This window comes from Sciurus vulgaris (genome assembly GCF_902686455.1).
Source record: "Sciurus vulgaris genome assembly, chromosome: 12".
Classification (NCBI taxonomy): Eukaryota; Metazoa; Chordata; class Mammalia; order Rodentia; family Sciuridae; genus Sciurus; species Sciurus vulgaris.
In genome coordinates this window covers 90,297,052-90,323,908 of record NC_136473.1, presented here as the reverse complement: position 1 = coordinate 90,323,908, position 26,857 = coordinate 90,297,052, and the positions used below count along the sequence as shown (strand labels likewise).

At 38.4% G+C, this 26,857-nt stretch overlaps 1 protein-coding gene and 1 long non-coding RNA gene across 2 annotated transcripts in view; both read left to right on the top strand.

Moving 5' to 3' along the window:
• The window catches only part of LOC306641828, a 306,914-nt gene that overhangs the window by 99,943 nt on the left and 180,114 nt on the right, over window positions 1-26,857 (top strand). The gene's annotated exons all lie outside the window — the stretch shown is intronic.
• RGS2 (regulator of G protein signaling 2) lies at window positions 12,299-15,561 on the top strand. The gene is made up of 5 exons (XM_079107111.1): window positions 12,299-12,453; window positions 13,492-13,593; window positions 13,696-13,757; window positions 14,284-14,450; window positions 14,705-15,561. Exons 1-5 carry the CDS (start codon window positions 12,344-12,346, stop codon window positions 14,897-14,899), a joined length of 636 nt encoding a protein of 211 aa, XP_078963237.1. The 5' UTR covers window positions 12,299-12,343; the 3' UTR covers window positions 14,900-15,561.

Sequence of the window (26,857 nt, the reverse complement as noted above, 5' to 3'; positions counted from 1 at the left end):
CTGCTTTTTGTCATCTGATTGAATCAAGCTACGTCAATTAGCTATAAGGGTCTGAGCTGAGCAGAGATATCAAGACAGGGATTAATCAGTATACAAACTGAAAGCACCCAGAAACAACTCCAGATGCGGGAATTCACACAAGAGATTTTATTAAGCGGACAAGCAGAGTCTGCCCCCTGGGGTGAGAAGGAGAGAGAAAGAGAGCAAGAGGAGGAGAGAGAGCAAGGGAGAGTGAGAGGAGGGAGAGGAATGGGGTGGAGCCATGCTTTAGTGGAATTTCGCAGGCTAATAAGAATGGACCAATGACTACTGAGGATGTTCGCAGGCTAATGAGCAGACCAATGGCTGGCTAGGATGTTCACAGACTGACAATCTGGGTTGTAAAATAGTTGGGGCGTGGGGTAAAATACTGGCAGCCCCTGATGCCAATACAAATGGTAACTAAATTTATGGTTGTGGATGCACAGAATGAACATACAGAGCAAAAACCAGACATCCAAGAAGCATCAACACTTATGGGACTAATAAATGTGTACTGTATCAGCAGGCAAAGGGAGAGCCTCTTGTAAACAGAAAGCAAATGTCCTGACCCCACAAAGACTCTGTGGCTTGGATCTGAAGTTTAATGGAGAAAGTTCTGACCACCTCACACTCAGTTCTGCTAAACGTTTTAAGTTGTTTTTTTTTTTTTTTGCAGTGCTGGGGATTTGAACCCAGGGCCTTGTGCATGCAAGGCAAGCACTCTACCAACTGAGCTATCTCCCTAGCCCTTAAACTTTTAACTTCTGTGTCACTCTCTTGCACTTCTCCCCAACCTCCTCCAACACACACACACACACACACACACACACACACACACACAAACATACTTCCTCCTTTACAGGAACTAGTGAACACTTGTTCAAATCTAAAGGAAGTTTGCAAACTGGAGGTATAGTTGAAACTGTGCTGATCTTTCTGCTCATCTCAGACCCTTGCAACTAATCATCTCAGCCTGGTTCCATGAGATGACTTAAAAGCAGTTTAGTAGGCTGGGCATGGTTGTATACGCCTGTAATCCCAGCTGAAGCAGGAGGATCAGAAGGTTAATGTCAGTTTCAGCCGTTTAGGGAGGCTCTAAGCAACTTAACAACATCTCGTCTCAAAATAAAAAGGACTGGGGTGTTGCTCAGTGTTTAGGCACCCCTGGGTTCAAACCCTGGTACCAAAAAAATAAGAAATTTAAAAATAAGAAAGAAACAATTTAGTTCAGAAATAGCAGGAACAAAAAAACAGCAGTGTGCAAAAGAGATCTTTTATGTGCTATATATTAAAAAGAAACCTTAAGTATTTAACATTTAGGAGAAAGGGAGATATTCGACCCTAGTAGCAGCTTTACAAAGCACAGAAATCTTCCTCCAGATGCTCCCCAGGTCCTTATCACCGTCATCCGCCAGCCCAAGAAGGGGTCATGGTGTTCTTCAACAGTCAGCGTCTATCCACCCAGCAAGTGTAAAAGAAAAGGTAAAGAAAATGTCAAGTTGACTGAAATTCTGGAGCTCTCAATTGCAGCTGTTATTTCAGAATAAGAAATAAAGACTTCTCATCTTTTGGGAATGTAGTAGGAGGAATGACTTGGTATGTTGTTCCTTGCTTCCTGGACATCAATGTTGATATATTCATTCAAGAAAACTTTACAGTCACCAAAAGTAAATAAATAAATTGTGTAAAAGCATATGTTATGGTTTGGATATGAGTTATTCCCCCAAAGCTTCTATTAACGCAGAAATATTCACAGGTAACATCATTAGATTATGAGAGCTATAACCTAATCAGGCCATCCTAGGCTGAATGGACTGACTGGGTTGTAACTGTAGGCAGGTGGGGCAAGGCTGGAGGAGGTGAGTCACGGGGAGCATTCCCTGAAAGGGTTGCTCTTTCTGTGGTCCCTTCCTCCTCCCTCTTCTTCTCTCTCCCACCATTGCCCCCACCTCCTTCCTGACCCTGCCATAAGCCGAGTAGATTTCCTCCAGTGGGCCCTTCCCTCATGATTTTCTGTCTCACCTTGGGGTCAGAGCAACTGAGTCAACCATCTATGGCCTGAAACCTCTGTAAGCCCCAAATAAACTTTTCTAAGTTTTCTTGTCTAGTATTTTGGTCACAGCAACTCAAAAGCTGACTAAAACAGTATCTCAGACCTCCCAAACTTGAAGTACTCATACCAATTTAAGCCTCGCCAGATTCAGCACATGGATTCTATTTACATATTTCCTTTTCTTTACAGAGGGAAACGGAGGCCTTTGGCTATGAAGAGCTCCCCTGAAATCTTACAGTCACTCAGGACTATCCCTATTTCCACTGAACATCATGTGCTGTGGAGAATTTCTCCTTAACTGGTCAATGGAGCTCAGGATTTTGGGAATGCACATTTAGTCATATCTGGGCTGTTGTTCCCTAGGATTTCACCTCTCTTTGTTCATATATCTCAACTTTTTCTCATAGTGGCTGATGAAGTAAGCTACATCTAGAATAAATGAGTCATTCTACCACAACTTTTCCTCTGCATTCCAATCCCATAAAATCTAGAGTCCCCCCGAGGAACATGACTTAATGAAAAAGCAACCAAATAAGACATTGACATGTCATAATAAGTGTTAACTTTTGAAAATCAAATCAGAGAACTGTTCCCCAATAGTTTTCTTATACCTCTGCCATCACATGGGAAGGAAGACCAGTTTTCCCACAGGTTGTAGGACAAGGATGAGAACACTGTGGGGCAGAGTAAGGCATAGAGATGCACCAGCCTGCATCAGCTGATCTCAATACATATAAGAATGCCCAGCCAAGGCCTGCACAGTCAGCCTAGCTCAGTCCAGATTGGCCAATCTCCAGCCTGTCCCAAGAAGCACAAGTATCTCAGGCCAGACAAAACCAGGATCCCTCAGCCAATCTCAGTGATTCACTCTCAACAAGATTGACTTGTTAACAAAGCTGGACAAAGTTTGGGACCACCTGGCCTAGGGATCAGCTTCTGTAAGAGATGCTACATCCAACATCTACTACCTCCAGAGATGTTCATGCTGAACAGAAGCACCCAGAAGGGGTTCTACATCATCAAACATTTCAATACATGCAAGAAATAGTTTGAGAAAGTCAAGTTTTGCTGGATCACAAAGGACTGGACTAAAAGGTTAAATCAGTGAAGCAACTTAAAATCTTTGTAGGACCTTTCATAATCCTTCCATAACTTTCCTTCCTACATACATTTAAAGCCAGCTAGACGTGGAGAGACTCTGAAAATGGGCAAAATAAGATCCAGGGTGACAAAATGGAAAGCTTATTTAAAAGAAAGAGAAATATTAGCCAGTAATTTACTCCCTCACCTCCACCGAGGTCTACCATAGATACCAGACCCTTATTTGGTGTTGGGCAGAACATTCATTGGTACTTTCTAATGGTTCTGTGGTCATCAACCTGAAGTGACTCAGAACAGTCCATGGAATCAGGCAGGGTCTGCTCATGGCTGTAATGTTCTGTCTTGTGGTGGTTCTAGAGACAGTGCCATTCAGTGACAGCCCTGCCAGAGGACCTTAAACTAAAAACAGATCCCCATGGATTGCTATGGGACATGGTGCTGTTTATAGTCATGGTCAGTGTTTTAGTCGGCTTTTTCATTGCTGTGAACAAAAGATCTGACAAGAACAATTAGAGGAGAAAAAGGTTATTTAGGGTTCACAGTTTCAAAGGTCTCAGTCCAGAGTCAGCAATGGCTGACTCCATTGCTCTGGGTCCAGAATGAGAAAAAAAAACATCATAATGGAAGAAAGCAGCTCAGGACAGGGGCCCAAGGAAGCAAAGAGAGAACTTCTCATTAGGGACAAAATTTAACCTCAAAGGCATGTCTCCCGTGACCCACCTCCTCTAGCCATACCCCATCTACCTATAGTTACCACCCAGTTAACAACTGCCCATTTTTTAATAAATAAAAGCCTACCTTATGCAAGTAAAGACAAAGAACTAGACACCCTGAAGTTTCTGCCCTTCTAGAGGAAATACATTGAAATTTTTGAAACATTTAACCTCATTCAGAAAGAATGCAAAGGACTTAAATCAACTTAGATGGGAACCAGGCCCAAGAAGAACCTATCAGAAACAGAAAAATTGGAGGCCATTAACAAAGAGCAGGAGAAAATCTCCAACTCTGAGTGGACTTCAAACACATAGTTTTAGAAAGACATAGCAAACATTTAGAGCAAATTGAACCTGATATTTCAAGAAATCTTCAGTCTTCAGAAAGTACATCAAAACATTCAATTTCAAGTAGCTACAAGCAAACTAGTCTTCAAAATTTATCAGAAGAATGAAGGACAACTTCAGAATCATTGAAAATATGCTTCACTTGAAAATTCACATTTTCAGAAAATGAGAATTTCCCATTTCAGAGAAGTATAAAAACTTTTCTCACAGGAAGCTAAAAAGTAGATAGAGTGAGCAAACTTGTTAATCAGGGGGGGAAAGTTTAATAAAAAGAATCTCTACTACATATGGAAGAAGTTCTAAATGATAAATAAAATCAGAATGAGCTTATAAGTAACCATTTGCTAAAGATAAGAGATAATCTGTTCATGAAGAAGACAACATGCATAATGTATACCTGATATCAAATATAATGAGTACATCAGATAATGGGAACTTCTAAAAAGGTGAATTCAAAACTCTTTTGGAGAAACAAACTGATGTTGCTGAGTTAAATACAGCTCATCTAGACTGGGGAAGGACAAGTGACTATGCTGGCTTCAGCTGAGTTTAGTAGTTTAGTTTATTGGTACTAAGAATTGAAACCAGGGGCCCTCTGACATTGAGCTATATCCCCAGTCCCTTTTATTTTTTATTTTGCAACAAGGTCTTGCTATGTTGCTAGGCTGGACTCAAACTTGCAATCTCCTGCTTCAGCCTCCCAGATCACTGGAATTACAGGTGTATGCCATTATGTCCAGTGGGCTTCTTTTAAAATTTATTTTTAAGATCTCAAAGAAAATGAAACCCAATGTTTACTACAAATAATTAATTAAAGGAAATAAAATAGTTGATGCACAAACCACAGTCTCCTGACTATGGAAGAAAGATGCACTACAATATGACTACAATATGAACAAGTGTAGTTAGGAGACACCAAAGCTCCAGTAGGGAGTTTCAGTGCCCCCACACTGCATTGAGAAAATTAATGAATTGTGCCAAATATACAGTGCAGAGAGAATTCACCCTGTAAACTGTGAATAATTACTCTAAAACAGACGAAAAGATTGATATGTGAAAAAGTTAGACATTTGTAAAACATTTTTCAAGGAGAACTTAAATATTTCCAAAAGTAACTATTTAAAAAAACTCAAAATGTAAAATTTTAAAAACCATGATACTCCTAGAAGATAACAAAGGAAAAAATACAGGTGATCTTAGATTTGGCAATGACTTTTTACATATGATAGCAAAAGCACACTCCAAGAAAGTAATAACATGCACTTAATTAGAAGTAAAAATTTCCACTCTGTGAAAGACAATGTCAAGAACATAAAAGACAAGCCATAAATCAGGAGAAAAAAAATACACAAATATATTTTTAAAAGGGCTGTTATTTAAAATATACAACTTTGAAAACTTAACAATAAGAAAATACGCATGCCAATTTAAAAACAGACCAAGGATTCAACACCTCATATGCAGATGGTAAACAATCATGCAAAAAGATGTTTCGTTTCATATGCTATCAGGGAAATGAAAACAATGACATACCACTACACACCTATTAGAGTGGACAAAATTCAGAACACTGACACCATGAAATGCTGGTGAGGACATGGAGTCACAGGAACTTTCACTTATTGCCGATGGGGATGCAATATAGTATAGCCACTTTGCAAACCAGAATGTTTCTTTAGAAAGGAAGCATATTCTTAGCTTGTAATTGAGCATTCATGCTCCTTAGTATTTACCCAAGGGTGCTTAAAACAGTCACACAAAACTTTTGCACAGATTTTTAAAACAGTCTTATTCCTGATTGCCAAAACTTGGAAGTAATCAAGATGTCCTTCAGTAGGTGTGTGGTACCTTCAGACAATGGGTTATTCAACGCTAAAAAGAAAATAGCTTTCAAGCCATGAAAGGACATGAAGGCAACTTATGCACTTAGTGGTAACTAAGTGAAAGAAGTCAATCTGAAGAGGCTAAATACTGTATGATTTCAACTACAATATGATATTCTGGAAAAGACAAAACTATGGAGACATTAAAAAGATCAGGAGCTGCCAAGGGTTGTTGGGGACAGATAGAGAAATAGGCAGAACAAAGAGGATTTTTAAGGCAGTGAAAATACTCTGCATGATGCCAATAAGGATGAATACATGTTATTATACATCTATCTAAACTTATAGAATTAACAATACCAACAGTGAACCCTAATGTAACTAGGGGCTCTGGATGATATTTATTGATGTGTCAGTATGGGTTCATCAATGGTAACAAATGTACCACTTTGGTTAAGGATGTAAATAATAGGCTATGTATGTGTGGGGGCAGAAAGCATAAGACATATTTCTGTAACTTCCTTTCAATTTTATTGTCAACCTAAATCTGCTTTAAAAGAACAAAAGTATTTTCATAAACTATAGCACAAATGTGCCTGATAGGGCATTTGAAAAAACCCAGGAGGAACATCAGGAAACCCAGCAGGATAAAGGTCCCCAAGAAAGGATTGGAATTGAGCTAAGATGGCACAGGGTCCCGGGGCGAGTGTCAAGTGTACTGGAGACACAGTCTCCCCAGTATCAGGACTACAGAAGCAGAAATCCCATCAGGTCACTTCCATCCTTAACATACCAGTTCCTCTACAGGAGCAAGGCAGAAACTGTCCTGTTACTCCTTCAACTAGGAGATAGGAAGGACTTTCTTTCAACTTGTCGACCTAAAAAGAGAACATGCTACCTCAGGAATAATAGTTAACTGTGGGTTTTAGGAGAAAAGCAGCAAAATGGGCAAAAAAAACACCTTAGAAGAGACAAGCCCTTCTACCAAAGTTTTGCCAAAGACCAGCTTGGTGCACTATGTATTGCCATGGGACCAACATGCCCAGGGCATTCCTAGCACTTTGAACGTCTTTGCACTCTACAAATTAGAAAACTGGGCACAAAAAGACTAAACGGTTTGCCAGAGGTGGTAACTAAAATAGAACAAGAACTAGGAAAAAATAACAAGTGTCCCAATTATGGACAACCCCTCCAGTCACTCTTCTCTTTCAAGAGCACCTTCCAAAAAGAAATGCAAAATTATTTTGTCTTTAAAAACTGAGAAGTTTGTGGGGTACCAGTGCCATTAGCTTGGCATTCAAGACTTGAATACTTGCCACATGACAACTGTGTCAAGGCCTACTGGCATCTCCTTAAAAGTATTCATTACTCTTTTCCCAATTCTCTATTGAGAGTTTAGAAATTTTGTTTCAAAAATGTTTGCCAGAGAATATACACAAGGTTTTAGGTTAATATGAAGTAGTTGATGAATCAAAGACATATGAAAATCAGTGTCTAAAGTGGATTAATGCAGGAATTGTCGGTATGCTGAAGAAAAAAATCAGCGCAAATGAATTCCTCATTATCTAAACAAAAAAAAAAAAAAAAAAATAGCCTTTCTTCACACTTAAATTTTTAAAAAGGACAGAGGCCAGGCACAGTGGTACTCATCTGTAATTCCAGAGACTGAGAAGGCTGAGGCAGGAGGTCATGAGTTCAGAGACAGCCTCACCAACTTAGCCAGGCCCTAAGCAACTCAGCAAGACTCTGTCTCAAAATAGAAAATAAAAAGGTCTGGGAATGTGGCTCAGTGGTTAAGCGCCCTGGGTTCAATGAAAAAAAAAATAATAAAAATTTTAAAAGGAGGCAGAAAATATGTTCAGTGACTAAGTCACTGAGAGCATATTACACCTTTATGAAATCTTCTATATCATTAGCCTAATATACCAAAATTTAAAAAATAATAATAATCAACAGGACACTTGTCCTATTTCTGTAGACAAAATTAAAACCCCATTTAGAAGAGATGCCAAGAAAGAAATTCCTAGCTTTACCTCTAAACTTCATAGACAAAATGCCACCTATGCAACTTATTTTATAAGAAAGTACTTATAATCACCTACTCCCCCTGATTTTCCATGCACAAAAAGAAAGCAGCCAAAGGAAACAATTCCCTAATTTATACCTCAAATTTATAGTCTTTCACATACAGGACTAGTAACTTCAGAAACCTAATAGAGATATTTCAATATATGTAAGCAGTTTTTATTCAGAAAAAAAAAAACTGCCTTGTGTTTGGTTATTAGTTTCCAAAAACAATCCTGATATTTTCATGAAGAGGGGCTATTAAATTTAAGTAGGCCCTGCCTGCATTTGAAATTTGAAGTACAACATACTCCATACCATGCATGAAATTAGGTAGAACCATGAGGTAAACTAACTGGAATTGCCAATACAAGGACTGGTAAAATTATTAATTGCTCTATAATACACACCAAGTGTCAGTTTTAAACTCTGATTTATTCCTGAAAAAAAAAAGTGCTAGTTTTCTCTTGGCTTCTTGGTATGGAAATTACATTTTAAGAAATTAATTTTAATTTTCATATCTCAGATCATATTACAGGTAAGAGGTGGAGTATAGAATCTTGTGAAGTCATATGGTCATTCTGATAAAAATATTTTATTTATTTAAATAAGGAAGGGAGGAAAGGAGTGAGACACATGTCCTCAAACATCATCAACAGAAAAGTACAAACGCTTTCATTTTTTCCAATTATTCAACACACACGTTGCTATCTGGCATTTCTTAATTTTTTTTTTTTTTTTCCTTTTTTTAAACGAACCAACTATTTAGGGTTTCACAAGAAATTTGACAGATTCACAGCTCTTACAAATCTAAGAACTAAAATGTCTTATTAGCTGAAAAAATGAAGCACAGATTAATTCTTAGACTGATGCTCTTATGTTTTTTAAGCATATATTTTTGTTTCTAAATTTCTGAAATATGAGAGTATATATAAATATTTTTGTTCACAGTAAATACTAGAGAAGAGAGAATTGTGGCATAGGAGATGTTTACTCTTCATAATATCCCTTTGTTTTGTTAGAAACTTGTATTTTTATTTGCCTTTTCTATAATTTAAACTTCTAAAAATTTTTAAAAGTTCACTACCCACCCTGAGAGCCTTACCACTTAGGTGTTCAGTCTCTCCAGTAGAGGGCGTGGTAGATTCAACATGGAAAATGTATTCCTTTATCAGCCATTCTCCCAATGTGGTTTTGCTGTGCCACTTTTACAACCCACTGCCTTGTTTCTTCCTCCACCCCAGAACGGAAAATACATGTCATCTTAATATGAAGCAATCCTATTTACCTAAAACCTAACTGCAACAAAAAAATCCAAAGGGAAGTCATCAAAAATTATAGTTTTCTCTTTAAAAATATCAGCCTGTCTTTAAAAAGACATGGCAACATTTTAAGAAAAAGGCTTCTGTGAATGGCAGGTATTGCCTTACCTCTTAAAATTTCCCTTTAAAATAAAAATTTTAAACTGATTTATGTTCAGATTTGTCAGTCAACCATACAATTTTCAGACAAAAATAATTTCTGCCTTTTGAGTTTTCAGTCTGAAAAGGTTTATGAAAAAGCAAATACTAGCTCAATGCTCTGGCTCATTCCTGTAATCCCAGCTACTGGGGAAGATGAGACAGAGAGATTACAAGTTCAAGGCCAGCCTAGGCAACTTAATGAGACCCCTATCTCAAATTAAAGGTAAATGGACTGAGGATGAAGTTCAGTGGTAGAGCATTTGCCTAGCATGTGCACAGCCCTGGATTCAGTTCCCAGTACCACCAAAAAAGCAGGGGAGGCTGGGGTTCTAGCTCAGTGGTAGAGCATCCCTGAGTTTAATCCCCAGTACTGGGGCTGGGGGAATGCTTAGATATTAAACTATCAAGGATAGTCTGCATTAAAATCAGTTGTTTACATGAACACATCTATATTCACCTTTAATATATTAAGATGATTGAACTTCTCTGGCTTGGAGATCTCTGAAGAGTTTAACTGTTAATCTTTGCTTATTTTCCTTATTCAGGTGTTATCCAGACACCATTTATTAAATATCTATCATGAACTTGATATTTTACAAATCTGCAACATTATTTGGATACTGAATAGAATTTACACATATATAACGTAATTCACTGAGCTAATCCTATCTTGGAAAGCTATGCCTTGGATGCCTTTTTCACACATACGCGCATTAACAATAAACTTTTATATAGAACTTTATAATTTATAAAAGGCTTTTCATATAAGATTTATATAACATTCTATGAGGTTGGCAAGAAAGACATTATTTTCATTACATAGGAAAAACTGGGACTCGAGCAGGTGTGACAGCAGTTAATTTTTTACTGGTAAAGCACTGGCTCTAAATAGGTCTCCGAATTGACACAAGTCCAGCATGTGAACTTGCTCATGTTTTCTTTATCTCTGCTGTCTCTTGTCAGCACTCCTAGCCTACCAGTGAAGATCAATGTCTATGAGTAAATTCTCACGTCCAAGGTTCTAAGTGAAAAATATACTTAGGTTTGTATTAGTGAGAAAAAGCAAACACGTCTGCGTATTACACATATTTAATACAGCAAATGTTTGTACATTATACATATTGTATTGAATCATCATAAAATGAAACTAGATGTTGGAACATTATATAAAGTTCTTTTAGGATGAAGAGCACGTCCTTAAGAAAAATTACCTTCTTATAGTCTTGCAAACATGTTTTTGGGTATTTATTACTGAAATCTAAATGCTTTTTCTACTCACAATAAGTATATAACTGTTCCTTTACTAACAAAGGCAGATTGTGCTAAGTCAAACTTGCAGCTCCAACTACTGACAGCTCAATATATGAATATGTTGGCTGGTTCCAATTTTCAAGAATATGTCTTTAATTTTCTCTTACCAGGTCTACTACAAAGTAGGGAGAATATTTACAACCTAATCAATGCTTACTATCTACTTAGAAGCTTGATGGGAAAACCCACTGAATATTCCATTTTATAGTTCTGATAATACAAACTGAAATGGAATCATTTTGCAATTGAAGTAATCTATTTGTCCTTAAAGCCTGCAGGAGAGACAGATGGTTTTTGAAAATGAAGTTTATTCAATCAAACCTAACCTCTGCCCACTTTCCACGTTCCCCTTCCAGCACAGACACCCTTTTTGTCAGTTGAATATTCCGGTAAATTCTAAGCCAACCAAGAATGTTTCGTGAGGAAATCCTGATTCCCTGCACTCTTAAACTAGAATGATTCCAGTGTGTTACCAAATTCTTTGTTTTTCCCTTTAGCTCTCACCATAAAAGCCTTGTGATTTCTGTGTTGGCAGAAGATACTGTCGCGAGGACTCCTGAGCAGCAGCTCTGTAACCTCACAGGTTTCGGCCACTTGTCTAGTGGTGCTCAAAAATGCAAACCCAATTAGAGCCCTGTCTTCCAACAGTCACTTTCACCTGTTTCCTCTCTGACTAATATTCATTCCCAAAAGTGTTCTATGACGCCTAGGCAAGTTGCAAAGCAGGTCACAGCACCTGCCCAGGGCAGTCATCCTTTCCGGTTTCTCTGGTTCAACTTCCTTCCCTAAATTATGTGGAGTCCCTGGGAGGAACTGGAAGGGTTTCTCTGCAGCCTCAGTTTACAGACCAGGTGGCCTCGGGTGAATCTTTAAAGCATGACTGTAAACAAGAAAGGGGGCGCAGAGAGAAAGCACGCTCAAGAAAACACAAAAGGAACAGCTTAGTCTTGATTCAAAATAAGGCCGCTGAACTCCGGCTAGCAGCAAGCGCATTTCCCCGCTGGGGAATCAGCACGCCCGAGCGGGGCAAGCAAGAAGGGTGAGGGAGGGCGAGCGCCCAGGCCTGGCCGTCAGCCAACCTGAGCCTCAGCGCAGCCCTCCGATCCCGCCGGCCGCCGCGCCTCGGCAAAGGTCACGGCGGCGTCTCATACTGAAAGGTCTCTTTCGGCTCCCACACGGGTCCCTCTGGCCGCAGCTCCTTGACTGCGTGCGCACGAAGCCGAGGCCGCCTACGTCAACAGCGCCCTCGCTCCGAGACCCCTCCGCAGTGTCCGTGACCGCCGCAGGCCGCGTTGACCCCGCCCCAAGCCCGCCTGCGTCGGCCAATCCGCGATCTCTGGAGGCGGGGCCGGCGCACTGAGACCCCGCCCCTGCGCCGCAGCCTGTCTTAAATACGGCGATGCGCTCCTCGCCGCAAACAGCTGCGGCGTCTGCGGGAAGACGATAATGCAAAGTGCCATGTTCCTGGCTGTCCAGCACGACTGCGTACCCATGGACAAGAACGCAGGCAGCGGTCCCAAGAGCGAGGAGAAGCGGGAAAAGATGAAACGGACCCTGTGAGTATGGCTTTCTTCTCTCTCCCGCGACCCTCCAGTCCAGCTCCAACACGCTAACGCCGTGTTTGCTGCAGACGCGGTATCTTCGGTCTCGGATTTGACTTTAGCAAACTGTGTAGCCTGAGCCTCTGCAGGAAAAAAAAAAAGTAAATATATGGGGAGGGAATTAATTTGCACATTACTATAAATCTGTGTGGCAGATACTTGTTTTGTGAGAAAAGGACGCTCGGTTAGTTTAGTAAGTGAGGAAGATTCTTTGTGTAAGAGCGGTGGTAGATGCGCTAAGATACTGCATGCAGGTTGGCTTTTTGTTCTGCATTTAAAATGACATCAGAATACTGCGGCTGAAGCGCATCCCAGCATTCGTAGGTTGCATTATGAGTTCTGATAAGCTTACACAGTTTTTGGATGATATGTTTTGACTGGTTCTGAGTATAATGGTTTTAGATTTTTGTAAAAAAATGATAAAGCAGATAGTGCCCAGTCACGACTGTGGAACAAATAATTGTTCTGCAGTACCCGCTTAAAAGAAGCATTGTGGTGGGGAAGGAGGAGAGCCAGAGGAATCAATCACACGTACACCTCTTTGTACAAGCCGTTGATGTGGTCCAGAACCTCCTGCTCTAAGCGCAGAAGAAGGAGCATCAGCCAGGTCAAGGCAGTTTCACTGCTGTCCTTTACATTGAGTGCCAGATGTCTCAGAATTGTAATTAACCTTACAAGAGAAACTGCCTTTTGTGGGTCAGAAAGAGCATCTGTCTTTTGAACTGCATGAACTAAATTTATCAAAATATCCTAGTCATTTTAGGTAATCCTCCCCTTAGTTGTAAAACTAGTTAGATGAATGCATGCAATCGTATTCATCACATAAGGTGCTGGATTTAAATGTTAAGGGGTTAAGATTGTCACTTGAGTTCTTGTTTTGTCTTTTTGGTGTGTCTGTAGCTACTGGGTGACTTTATTTGGTAAAAATGCCTTCAACTGCAATAGCATATTGAAGCAATTGCCTTTAGTGAATTTAATTTTTTTTTTTTTTAGTTTAAAAGATTGGAAGACCCGTTTGAGCTATTTCTTGCACAATTCTTCTACTCCTGGGAAGCCCAAAGCCAGCAAGAAAAGCAAACAGCAAACTTTCATCAAGTAAGTCAAGAATCCTGTGCTTGCAAGTATGAATAGCAAGTTATTAAACTCAAAAGAGGAACTCTGATATGCAGAAGCTAATACATGTAACTTCTCTTGCAGGCCTTCTCCTGAGGAAGCACTGCTGTGGTCAGAAGCATTTGATGAGCTGCTAGCTAGTAAATGTAAGTTAAAATCTTGAATTTGATCCATTGCAAACATCACAAGAATCTAGAGGATGCATCCACACCACAAATGAGCAGCTTGTGGGAGAGCTTTTACAATTACTAGCATAAAGCATATTTTTCTCTCCTTTATTTCTCAGTATTTAGTCATGAAAAATGTATGTGGTATGCACACCAGGTGGAGAAGAAAAGTTAGCCTAAAATTTAAAACGAACATTGCTCATAGTTAGGGTTGAGTCAGCTTTTCCATTGCATACAATGTTTTCAAGAGCCCTAGTTCCTGAGAATTTATGACTCTCCTCTAAATATTTATTTTGCATTTATAGCAAAGCTATATATTTTTGTAGCAGAGCACCAACTTAAGCATTTTACCTACTGGCATCTTAGTCTTTTTAAAGCTAAATTAAGGATCACAGACTTGAGTGAAATCTAGAGAATTGCTACATCTAAATACTGGAAAAGCAAAAGGAATTATCTGGTCACTCAGTTCTTCATACTCTGCAATCTTACTTTCTCCTTCCTTCAGATGGTCTTGCTGCATTCAGGGCTTTTTTAAAATCTGAGTTCTGCGAAGAAAATATTGAATTCTGGTTGGCCTGTGAAGACTTCAAAAAAACAAAATCACCCCAAAAACTGTCCTCAAAAGCAAGGAAAATATATACTGATTTCATAGAAAAGGAAGCTCCAAAAGAGGTAAGAAAAAGGTTCTTCATTTCAGCATAATTTGGATGTCCTTAGCACCAAAGTAAAACTAATTGAAAGCATCAAATCAGAGGCAAGTGGGGAGGCAAGTAGGCTTCCCTCTTCACTAGCCTAAATTTCACTTAAGTCTCTCCAGTCTTGGCCGAAACTAATCACACATTACATTTTTTGTTTTCAAATATTAAAGTTTAGTCACTAACACTGAATGTCAAATAAACCACTTTTTTGTTGTTGTTTTATTTCAGATAAACATAGACTTTCAAACCAAAACTCTGATTGCCCAAAATATACAAGAGGCTACAAGTGGCTGCTTCACTACTGCCCAGAAAAGGGTATATAGCTTGATGGAGAACAACTCTTACCCGCGTTTCTTGGAGTCAGAATTCTACCAGGACTTGTGCAAAAAGTCACAGATCACCACAGACCCCCATACTACATGAGATGGAAAAAGGAGCCCCAGAATGGAGGACATTTCTTTCTTTTTCCTGGGAGAAAAGGCTGTGACCTACCAAAAGACTGACCTTGGATTCAGGCTGGGTGTTCAGGAAACATCACTCAGAACTATTGATTCAAAGTTGGGTAGTGAATCAGGAAGCCAGTAAAGTAGGAGAGGCATGTGTCAGAAGGGCTTCCCTTCCTGAAGAACATGTGGGGGGTCTCACTGGAAAAGCAAGAGTGAGATGAAAGATACAGTGTAATACTGTTGTTCCAAAAACATTGAAAATCAATAGGTCTGGGATTATGTGGCCTTAGCTAGCTGGCTGTACATCTTTCCCTAAATCAGTCCATGTTACCACATAGTGGTTTAGTTTTAGTTTTAGTTTTTAAATACTAAGTAACATTAAAATGTTTACTATGTGGAAGGGTATTGAAGTTCTTATGACTACAGATCATCAGTACTGTTGTCTCACGTATTGATGAAACTGAAAAGGTTGGTTTGAATTGTTAACTGGTGTGTGAAATTGAATGTGTGCTTTGTGTGGAAATCTCAGTGTCCGTTATGAGTGCCAAAAACTGTCTTGAAGGCAGCTAAACTTTGAAGTGGTCTTTGAATACTTTTAATAAATTTTATTTTGATAAATAATGTTATTGAACTCTTGGAGTCCAGATGTGATTTTATTTGATTTTGGTGATTGGAATTATGGCAGATACAAGGGAAAACATCTAAAAAGGACCAGCTAAAATGAGAAGTAAAATAATATGGAAACAAGCTCCAAAATTACTCACATAACTAAGTTTCTCAAATGAAGAAAGAAGCCCATATGTGAATGTAGGCCTCCTTTTTAAATTCTTTCCCTTGGTTCCAAACTTCCCTGTAGGTGCTAGCGTAAGTACATTTGAAAACTCTTTTTATCCATGATGGATCAATACACAATCAGAATTTTCCTGAGTCTCTTGCCTTCATTTGGCTAAAAAGGAATCCGACTGTGTGACTTTAGGTAATGATGAAGGCAAAAGAAAGGCACTTTTGTTTCTTACACTTAATCCAGGAATGTGCTTTTTCCTAGTTGAGGAATCTGTTATTTTTCAAACTGCTAGGTAAAAAAAGAATACCCTTTCCTTCAGCAGGCTGCTTTTCATTCTTGGTTATGGTTTTAATAAACAGGGGAAGGGAGGCAACCTTCATTTTGGAGTTAGAAGATCTGAGCCAAAATACTGACTTCCTGTAGCTTTGTGACCTTAAGATCCTAACACCTTCCCTGGCTCCCCATAGGACACCTCCCTGGTATCTGTGAGGTAGTAAAGGACTTTAGGAATTGTAAAGCACTAAAAAGTGCATTTATTTCTGATTTTTCCAAAAACAAAATCAGCCTCCAGTTTAAATAGTGTTTCCACTGTGACTGCACTAATTTTCACCTTAACCAGAGTTTCTGGCAACAACAGAAACTCCATGAGAGACTGCCTTGTCCACTCCTGTTTCGTCAGCAGCCGGAATGACACACAGTAGATGTTCCTTAAACTTTGATGGAATAAATGAATTCTGAAAGGTCATTGAAACAGTGCTAATTTCTTTTGGGCGGGGGGATAAATATGATGGGTCTGCATGATTCTTTGCTCATATACATTTGGGCCAACAGAGGAACCCAGGAGTCACATCATGTATCTCCTTTGCCACCAAGTGCTATTTATTTTACCTTTTATCTCTCTCCAGCTTATTCTCTGCCACCACCCTGATCAAAGATGCCACCATCTGATGACTGGATGGCTGTGATTGTCTCAATTCACCTCCCCCTGCTCATCCCCCCACCTTATGTGTTCCTGCTTTTTAACTCCAGGGATCCTTCCAAGATACAACCCTGAGCTTTTCTCCTGTTGCTTGTAAACCTTTGAGGGATCTCCCAAACATTAGGATAAAGGCAGTATCCCTAATATGGCCTAACACCTGCAGGTCCTACTCCTACTCCAGCTTTTTCTAGTGACCTCACTGGCCTCCTTTCATTCCCTTGAAGATGCCAGGCCCACTGGGCTCAAAGGGCCTTTGCACCTAATAGTTCCTCTGCACAGGATACAATTTCAGCTCTTACTCATCACTCACCTATTCATGCAATTTCTACTTCCCCAGGGAAGCCTGCCCTGACCTCTTTACCTAGGTCAGCTCCTCCTTTAGATGTTCTCACAGCACTCGATTATTGGATTTACAGCACTCAATAAAGACATAAATTCTAATTAATTTGTATGATTATTTGAAAATTCTTCTTCAATTAGATTGTGCATGCCACAATTGAGAACCTTGTGCTTTTTTTCTGCTCACTGCTAAATCCCAACACCTCGCACAGTGCCTGGTACGCAGTAGGAGCTACGTAAACAAGTTTTGAGTGAACGAATAAGTATTGAAAGATCTTGTAAGCAAATGTTGGTGAAACAAGAAATATCTAAGAATGCATGGAGAAATAAGGACAGGATTTAGTGGTTGGTTTTGTTTGTTTAAGAGATGGGGTTTCACTTTTGCCCAGGCTGGCCCCAAACTCATGTGATCCTCCTGCCTTAGCTTCTTTAGGAGTTGGCACTACAGGCACATGGCATGGCATCCAACTTTTAAGGACATGATTTTAAAAGCCTCCCTGGCTTGAATGTCTGAAAATATCTGCAGAACTTTTTCTTTTGGCAAAATAAATAAATACTTCTTACTGGGCATGTTCTCTATGACTTCTGACCTTTAATACAAGGAGAAGCTAAGTTATAGTAACAAAAAACAAGAGTTTTGACTTTCAGTGATGCTGGAAGTACAGGTTTTATTCAGGTGATATTTTTTAATGCTTTCCAGTATGGAGCAAACTGAAATAGATTTAAGATTAGAGACTGCATGCCTCAACAAATACTACTTAGTGTTCCAGTTTCTCAGAGTTCATATGCTTAAGATCCACAGTCCAATCATTTTGACAATATTTCACTGTTCATATATTTTAAGCCCAAGGGTGTTTCAAAGTACAGTCATTTCATATAGTCATATTTTTCAAAACCATAGAAAATTGTATGTTATCTGTTATCTGAGCAGTGGAGGTGATAACTGAGTTTCAATTAAATTACTTAGAGTGATCGCCCAAAATTTCACAGGAAAGAGGTCTTTGCTAGTTTTGCTAGAGGTGTTTTTGTTGATTTATCACATTATTTGATCATTTATGGTTCCTTCTCACCTTGTAGGTTTGAGAGGGCAGAGGAGCAATGGTTGTGAATTTCTGTGTCAGGAGAGATGTCAGGGATGAAAGACCATTGTGCTTTTGGACAGCACAGAGTCTGTAAGGCACCTACTCTGTGCCAGGCCTTCTGCTCTTTGCAACTTTGCTTTTCTATGTTAGCCCAAAATTGTAGCTAAAGGATCAGTCTGACTTCATAGAAAGTGTTGCCACTATTAAATGATGAGTTTTGACATGTGCAGAGATTTCCCCAGATCTGGCTCAGATGCCTTTTGACAACTCCAACTGCCTTCTCTCTTTCCCTGAGAAGAACCCAACAGACATCTGAATGCTACTGTAAACAACCTTCTGGCAAAAGTAGATACATTATAAAAATCTTAATATTAAGCTGGTGCTTGCAGTTACAAACAACAAAATTATTCCTTTCCAGATAAAATGGGATGAGTTAAAGAGGAGAGGTTCTACATGTTGGAATCCAATCAGCAGAATCCTAAACAAGACAGAAGTACAAGAGGGCAAGCACCAAGTAAAACAAGGAAGTATTTAAAGGAGGAGACACAGTTGTGAATGGGTGTTGAAAAAGAACTGGAGACTCACATCATCATGAGACAGGAGATGTAATTGGCTGGATAAAAACTGGAGAAGGATGTCTTTGAGAAGCGGGATGCTCCGGCATCTGGGCAGCAGCAGCTGGATTGTCTCAGGGCTCTCAAGCATGAACTTCCTTTTAAGACTTAAGAATAAAACAGAAAAGTGAACTAAACAGACACTTGGAAAAGAAGACTAATCAGATGGCGGCTACCATTAAACATCTGGAACAAAGATTGCACCAGGCTGAGCCCGGCTGCCAGAAAGCTGAACTGGACCATTGACCCTTCAAGCAGACTTCAGAGACAGTATCAACATCTGCAGCTGGAAGCAGAGATGATCGCCAGGCAGCTGCAGCAGCTTGAATTAGACCTAAATCGGGAAAGAAGGTTACAAAACCACAGGAGCATCCCAGGCAAGGGTTCCCAGCGCCAAAACCCAAGGATGGGCAGCCCAAAATTCAAAAGGAAAAAGTTAAACTAAAAAGAGCCAAAGGAAGAAATCCAGAGGCTGCAGCTTCTCCCTATAGATAAACAGCATCAGGCACTGTTCTCTGAAAAGTCACAGGTGTGTTAGCACAAAGCCGGTAAGAACCGCAGAGGAAACTTTGTAATACCTCTTCAACAAAAGACCAGCCTCTTCCTTCAAATATCAAGACTGAGTTACAGTTCCTATTCACGAGGGGCTGATGAAGCATTATTCTACCAGTTCATCATAAGACTGAAGGAGAGGACATGGACCAAAACATTCCTGCAGGGCCATTCTTGACCTGTGTTAGATGTCAGAATCCCCTAAAGTATAGTCTTTAGAGTCAAGTAAAGAATTGATAGAAATGATTGAAGTATATCAGGTCCAGGAGGAAAGGGCAGTAGTTAGGTATGCTAGAAATTGTGTTCATTTTCCCTAATTACTATAAATAAGTTACTCAGTTGTACTTTTCTTTTCTAAGTCTTAAACACACTCACACACACATATTGGGAAATTCTCCCCCTATGGATATGCTTGCAAAAAACTTGAGGGAGAGAAGGGGGAGGATTTTCTAAAACTAAAGACAGAAAAATCCTGATACAAGAAGTTCAAGGAACACCAGCAGAATAAATACTAAAAAATGTATATCGTCTTCAGGCTGCTGAAAAGCTAATGACAATGGAGGAAATCTAGAAAATACTCAGAGGGAGAAAAATGCCATAATATCTAGGAGCTACAATAAGAACTAGAGTAAACTTTTGGTCAGAAATCATGCAAACAAGAGGATAGATAGAGTGTTTATTTTTTTTAAATTTATTCATTTAGCAATCTCAATATCTAGCAAAATTCTTCTTCAAACACAAAAGCAAAACAAAAATTTTCTCAGACACAAAGACGATGAAGCAAATGTACTGCCAACAGACCTACTGGACATGAAATGTTAAAATAAGTTCTTCACAAAGAAGGACAATGATATAAGTCAAAAGCTCAGATTTCAGGAAGGAAGACTGTAGCAGAAGGAATCCATGAAAATGAAGTAATATTTATCATTCTTGCTCTTAGATCAGTTAAGATAGCTGCTTCTTTAAAGTAATAATAAAAGTAACAACATATTGAGGGATTATAGCATACATATAAATAAAAGGAATGACAACAGTGTCATATGGAACAGAAGGGAAGAATTGGGAACACTCTTTTAAGTTTCCCATACCACTTAGTAAGTGGCACAGTGTTATCAGAAGACAGACTTAGATTTGTTGTGAATACATGTCTCAAATTTGAGGGGAACTACTTTAGTATTTTCAAAAAGAACATAATTGATATGCTAAAGAGGGAGATAAAATAGAATCATATAAATTTCTCAGTGAAACCCAAAGATATAGAAAGTTTTAAAAATAACAAGTGCCTTGAATAGAAAATATTTATAAATGTGGTACACAGAAATTGAATCATATCATTCATCATTCAAACGTGAATGTTCTAAATACCCCAATCCAGCCTTAGAGAAGATTAAAAAAACCAGAATCCAACTAAGTATATATTGTCTACCAGAAACACACTTTACACATAAGTAAAGGAAGAAAAGTCTGAAATCAATGACCACAGATTACATTTTAGGAAAGAATGGAAAGTCTGAATTGAAATAAGAAAGGAAATAATAAAGATCAAAGGAGAAATCGATGAAGCAGAAAACAGAAAAGCCATAGAGAAAATTCAATGAAACAAATAGCAATTTCCTCTGAGAAGATCAATAAACTGATAAGACTTTAGATTAACTGCTCAGGGAAAAAAAAATTATGAATTACTCATATCAAAATGAGGCTGTCGACACCACCACACTACCTATGGATGTGAAAACAATAGGAAACATGAACGGCCCTGTGACGATTTCAACAATTCACATGAAATAGATTTATTTCTTGACATTCACAAATTGCCACAGTTCATTCAAGAAGAAAAGGATAATCTGAAGTGTTTATATATACTGTCTACTAAGAAACTGAATTCATAAGTATAATAATTTCCATGAAGAAAAGCATAGGTCTATATAGATCACTACCAAACTGTATCAAACCCCAAGAAGAAATAATACCAATCTACATAAATTACAACCAAAAGACCTGAAGGAGTTTTTCAAACACATGTAGTACCAGCAGCACTGACACCAAACCCAGAAAAAAAAATAGAGACAAATCTCATTAATTGGGGCATTATAATTGTACATAATGATAGGATTCATTGTTACATATTCATACGTGCACAATGGTATGACATAATTTGACCAATACTATTCCCTAGTATTTCCCTCTCCTCCCTCCCCCTACTCTACTGATCAAAGAGGGAACATTTCTAAACAATATCTTAGCAATCCAACCTAACAACATGTTAAAAATTTTATTCATCATGACCAACTTGGATCTGACCCAGTAATACAAGGTTCACTTAGCTTTTTAGAGTCAGTCAATTATAGTTCCCCATGTGAACAAATTAAAAAGAGAAAATCCATATGATCATCTTCACAAAGTGTCCATAAAATCCAACACCCTTAAATAATAAAAGGACTCACTTAACTAGGAATAAAAAGGAAGGTACCCGGCCAGATAATGTACAAACTCTGAAAAAATGACAGCTAAGAACATATTTAATGCTAAAGACTGAATGACTTTCCCTGAGGTCAGGAACAGACACATATGCCAATTTTCATTCCTGAAGATGTTCAAATCTGCCAGCATAGGTAAGAAAAAGAAATAAAAGAAATCATCCAGATTAGAAAGAGGTATATCTATTTCTCTGTAGTTGATATGATCTTGTATATGTAAAATCTCAAGGAAGACATACTAGAAACTAGAATTAAGAAGACAGTATAAAAAAAACTTAAGGTTAAAAAAAAAGTCAGTATAATAAGTTTTCAGGCTACAGCATCCAATATACAACTTATTTTTACTTACACATATTCATAATATGCAGTGAGAAATTGAAATAAATCTAAAACAGCAACAGAAAATATAAAATACTTAGAAATAATATATGGAAGATCTATTTACTGAAAACTTCTGCTCAGAGAAATTTAGAAGAGACTTAGATAAATGCAGAAAGAACTCACTGGTTGGAAGCTTCAATATTGTTACCATACTCATTCTCCCAAATTGAGCTATCGAATGAGCACAATCTCAATTTCAGATGGAATTTTCGTGGAAATTGACAGGCCTACTCTATATTCTTATGGTATTACAAAGAACCTAGAACAACCAATACAGCCTCAAAAAGAAGAGTAAAGTTGGGAAGCTAAAACTACCTTATTTCAAGGCTTACGGGAAGGCAGCAGTCAACAAGATAAGGTGCTGTGGGCATGAAGACAGACAAGTGAGCCCTGGAAATTCAGATCCATTTTTATTGGCATTAAGATAGATAATGTAGAAATAAATGCATCCATTAAGAAGCAGCCATGTTTTGACACAGATAAAAAGCAATTTACCTTAAAAAGTATAAACTTTAACAAATGCTCCTGCAACTATTGGATATTCCTATCTTCCCTAAACGAGCATTGCTCAGCACTTCTTACCATAGGCAAAAATTGATTTAAAGTGTATCATAGACCTACCAACATGTAATTTTTTAAAAAATTTCTAGGAAAAAATCTTTTAATATCTGTGTTATGCAAACTTTTCATAGATAAAATATAAATGGTATAAAGGGCTTTGTTTTTTTGTTTGGTTTGGTTTGGTTTGGTTTGGTACTAGGGATTGAACCCAGGGGTGCTTTATCTCTGAGCTCATCCCAGTCATTTTTATTTTTTTTATTTTGAGACGGGGTCTCACTAAGTTGCTAAAACTGACTCAAACTTGAAATCCTCCTGCCTCAGTCTCCTGAGTTGCTGAGATTAGAGGCATGCACCACCATGCCCAGCTGATAAAAGGTTGTTATCCAGAATACATATAGAATAATGTACATATTTTCAACTATATGAATATAAATAATCACATTGAAAGTAAACATTAGAATAGCTACTTCACTAAAGAAGACACATGGATGAGAAATAAACACATAAAAACATGTTCCATATCCCTGATCCTTAGAGAATAAAAACACAATTTGATGCTACTGCATGTGTATTAGAATGGCTAAAATTAATCAATTGTCCATATCATGTGCAGACTAAGATCTGAAGGAACTGGAACAGGCACTCACCATGGCTGGGAATGTAAAACGGTATAACTGTTTCCATGCACAAGTTACTCTTGTTATTAATAGTCTATGCAGTTCCTGACTTATTACATAATAGACTAGAGGGGGTAGCTCCCCCAAGTCACTCTTGCTGATCATGATACGAAAAGACGACATACCTCACCCAATTTATTGTGGAAAACAAAGATCAGGGGAGGTTAAATAGGAATTCAGGAATTGAGACACAAAATCTGATCTCAGTGCTTAGTTTCAGAAATTGCAGAACAAATCTATATTAACTGCTGTACTAACAGGTGTTAATACTTTCTGTTTAACACAGAGTGAACCCTATTGTAAATTAAACTTGTGTACAACACTTTATGCAAGATGTTAATAACAGAAGAAATTAGGAAGGGTCCAGGGAAGTGGTATATGGGAAGTCTGGCCCCTTTTGCTCAATTTTTCTGTAAATCTTTCAAAGGGTTCCAAAGATTTGGGGGGTTTTATGTTTGGTTTGTTTTTTTTTGTTCTGTTTTGTTTTGTTTTTTGACTTAGGTGGATTGTAACCAATGGTGGTTGACTTGAAATGTTACAGAAGAGGAAGAAGAAACTAGAGAATAAAGTATTCGAGTCCATAAAAACAAGCAAAATTGGCAAAAGGGATGGCAGTAACCAAAGGATAGACTTTTGACCTATATGGCTATTGTTTCCAAGACGTTGTAAAGCTCCCCATCCTTCCAATCTGGAGAAATACTTGGAAACAAATGATCTGCGTTGAGTATTATCCAATTTTGTAGGCAGAGGTGTTTGGCATCAACTTCAGATTTGCATATCATTACTTCCCTCAGTCTAAGTCAACAACTACTCTTCAACCACTTCTTGGGACCCCTCTAGGCAATTAGTATTATTAAATACCTATTGATTTTCATAAGCTTAAGGAACTTTCTGCTTTACAACTGATTCCAAGGAAGGGAGAGAAGTGTTTGTGTGTGTGTGTGCATGTGTGTGTATGTGTGTGTTACAAGGGCCTTGAACATGCTAGTGCTCTACCACTCAGATACATTCCCCAGTTCTTTTTCTGTTTTTAAATTTTTTTTCTTTTTCCTTTCTCCCCACACTCACCCCCCACCACCATTTTATTTTGAGGCAGAGTTTTTCTGTTTCCCAGGCTGGCCTCAAACTTGTGATCTTCTTGCCTTCTCCCAAGTAGCTTGGACTACAGGCATGCACCACCACATCCACCTTTTTTTCTTAATTCTGAGATTATTCCACTATTTTGAAACCTCTGGAGATAACACTAGCCTTTTTTATTTTTTTCTAAATATGAGTTAAGAACAGTAATACAGTAGCACACAGATGAAGGAGAGCTGAGATTAGAGGCATGCACATCTTGGGCCTAATTTTGCTGCACACTGAAAAGAGCCAGGAGCTTTGCAAAATGCAGATGCCAGGTTCCCACCTCTAGACATTCTGGTTTATTTGGACTGGGGTACAGATTCAGAATTTTTTTAATGTGCAGCAAAACTTAAGAAGCACTGAGCTGGCCAGGCACGATGGTGCATGCCTATAATCCCAGTGACTGGGGAGGCTGAGGCAGGAGGATTGTTAAGTTCAAAGACAGCCACAGCAACTTAGTGAGGCCCTAAGCAACTTAGTGAGAACCTGTCTCTAAATAAAAATACAAAACAATGGCTTGGATGTGTCCCTGGTACTGAAGGAAAAAAAAAAAAAAAAAGCACTAAGCTTGAAGAACGTCTATTTATCATAGGAACATCTTTAGTCCCAGGCAGTTTCTTAATTTAGAATGAGTCAGACTTCTCCCTGTCTCTTTACCCTTTCCCCATCTACTCCATCCTTTACACACACACACACACACACACACACACAAAATTATCCCTCTAAGTTTTTTTCTTTTTTCCTTATACTCTCATTCTGCACTTTAAAGTGTTGAAGTCAGAAAGACCTGGCTTTAAAACCCATCTATCCAAATGCATAGATTGCAAAACACCAGGATTGATCCCTCATCTGTGGAGTTTTGGTGATAATGATGTATCAGTATAGGTTTATCACTTGCAGCAAAAGGACCATACTAGTGAAGGACATTGGTAATTGGAGAGGACTGATTATTATGGTGGAGAGGGGTTATGGGAAATCACTGCACCTTCCTCTCCTTTTTGCTTTGAACCTAAAACTTCTCTAAAATTAAAAATTCAAAGTATTAAAAAAAAAAAAGACCTAATTGCCTTTGGGCATGTTACTTAACTGCTCCAAATCTCATTTTTCTCATTTATATAATGAGGGTAATAATACCTATGTTACTAGTGCAGATGATCTCCCATGTTGAATGTCATGTTTGACTTATGGAAAGTTCTCAGCAGAGTGGTGAAAAGTATGAACTTGGAGTCAACATTTACTATGCATGTGATTTTGTACAGTAAAATCCTCTCTTCCTCCAAGTCCTCAAAGCTTCAATAAGGGTAGAGTTATTTTAAGATGACTCAATGAAATGATGTGGCTAAGTACTCAGTATCCTGCCTGGCAGGTAATAACCTCCCAACAAACCATAGCTGACATGACAAGTCTTCCTCATTTTCTTCTTTATCTCTGGACCTCTATCTTAGGAGAATTAGTTGGATTTCACACAATAGAATTTACTCTCTTGGAAAAATGCATTTAGGATCTCCAATCTCCCAGATACTTATTCTATTTAAATTTATATTGAAATTTTTCTCCACAAGCAGCTTTTCTACTTTTTCATTTTTCTCTCCCCTCTAAGAACACGTGTTACTCTTCTAAATATTAAAAGCACATAGCCAAGTGTGGTGACATGCACCTATAATACCAGTGGCTCAGGAGCCTGAGCCAGGAGGATCACAAGTTCAAAGCCAGTCTCAGCAACTTAGGGAGGCCCAAAGCAACTTTTCGAGATCCTGTCTCAAAATAAAAAATAAAAAGTGCTGGCAATGTGGCTCAGTGTTGAAGCACTCCTGGGTTTAATCCCCAGTACCAAAATTAAATAAATAAATAAATAAATAAATAAATAAATAAATAAAAGCATATGAGAGGGATACCAAATATATTCCCAAAGTATCAATTATTCTGTGGACATTTACTATATGGTTAATACCTGAGAATATTTTGAGAAAAATTTGTGTATGGAAAAAAAAATCTATAGCGCATAATAATGTATAAAATAATCAATTAAAAAAATTTGTTTAAACTTTCCTTTCAATGCATTGAGACAGTTGTCTTAAATTTCTCTTTTCCAGCCCAGATAGCTCCACTCTTATCTAGTGAGTTAGGTAGCTTTTCATTCTGTGACTGAAACACCTGACATAAACAACTTAGAGGAGGGAAGGTTTCTTTTGGCTCCTGGTTTTGTCCACAGTCAGCTGGTTCCATTATTATAGCTAATGGTGAGGCAGGGCATCATAGCAAACAAGGCATGGTGACAGAACTCTTCATCTCATGGTAGCTAAGAAGAATGAGGGAAAAAAAGGGTCCAGAGGCTGGGGATATGATATAGTCCCCAAGGGCATTCCC

What these genes read in the sequence shown, in the direction of transcription:
- RGS2 (XM_079107111.1), top strand. Translation starts at nt 12,344, where the DNA reads ATGCAAAGTGCCATGTTCCTGGCTGTCCAGCACGACTGCGTACCCATG. An exon ending in GAAAAGATGAAACGGACCCT is followed by an intron (nt 12,454 to 13,491) that starts GTGAGTATGGCT and finishes TTTTTTTTTTAG; the next exon opens with TTTAAAAGATTGGAAGACCC. An exon ending in AAAAGGAAGCTCCAAAAGAG is followed by an intron (nt 14,451 to 14,704) that starts GTAAGAAAAAGG and finishes GTTTTATTTCAG; the next exon opens with ATAAACATAGACTTTCAAAC.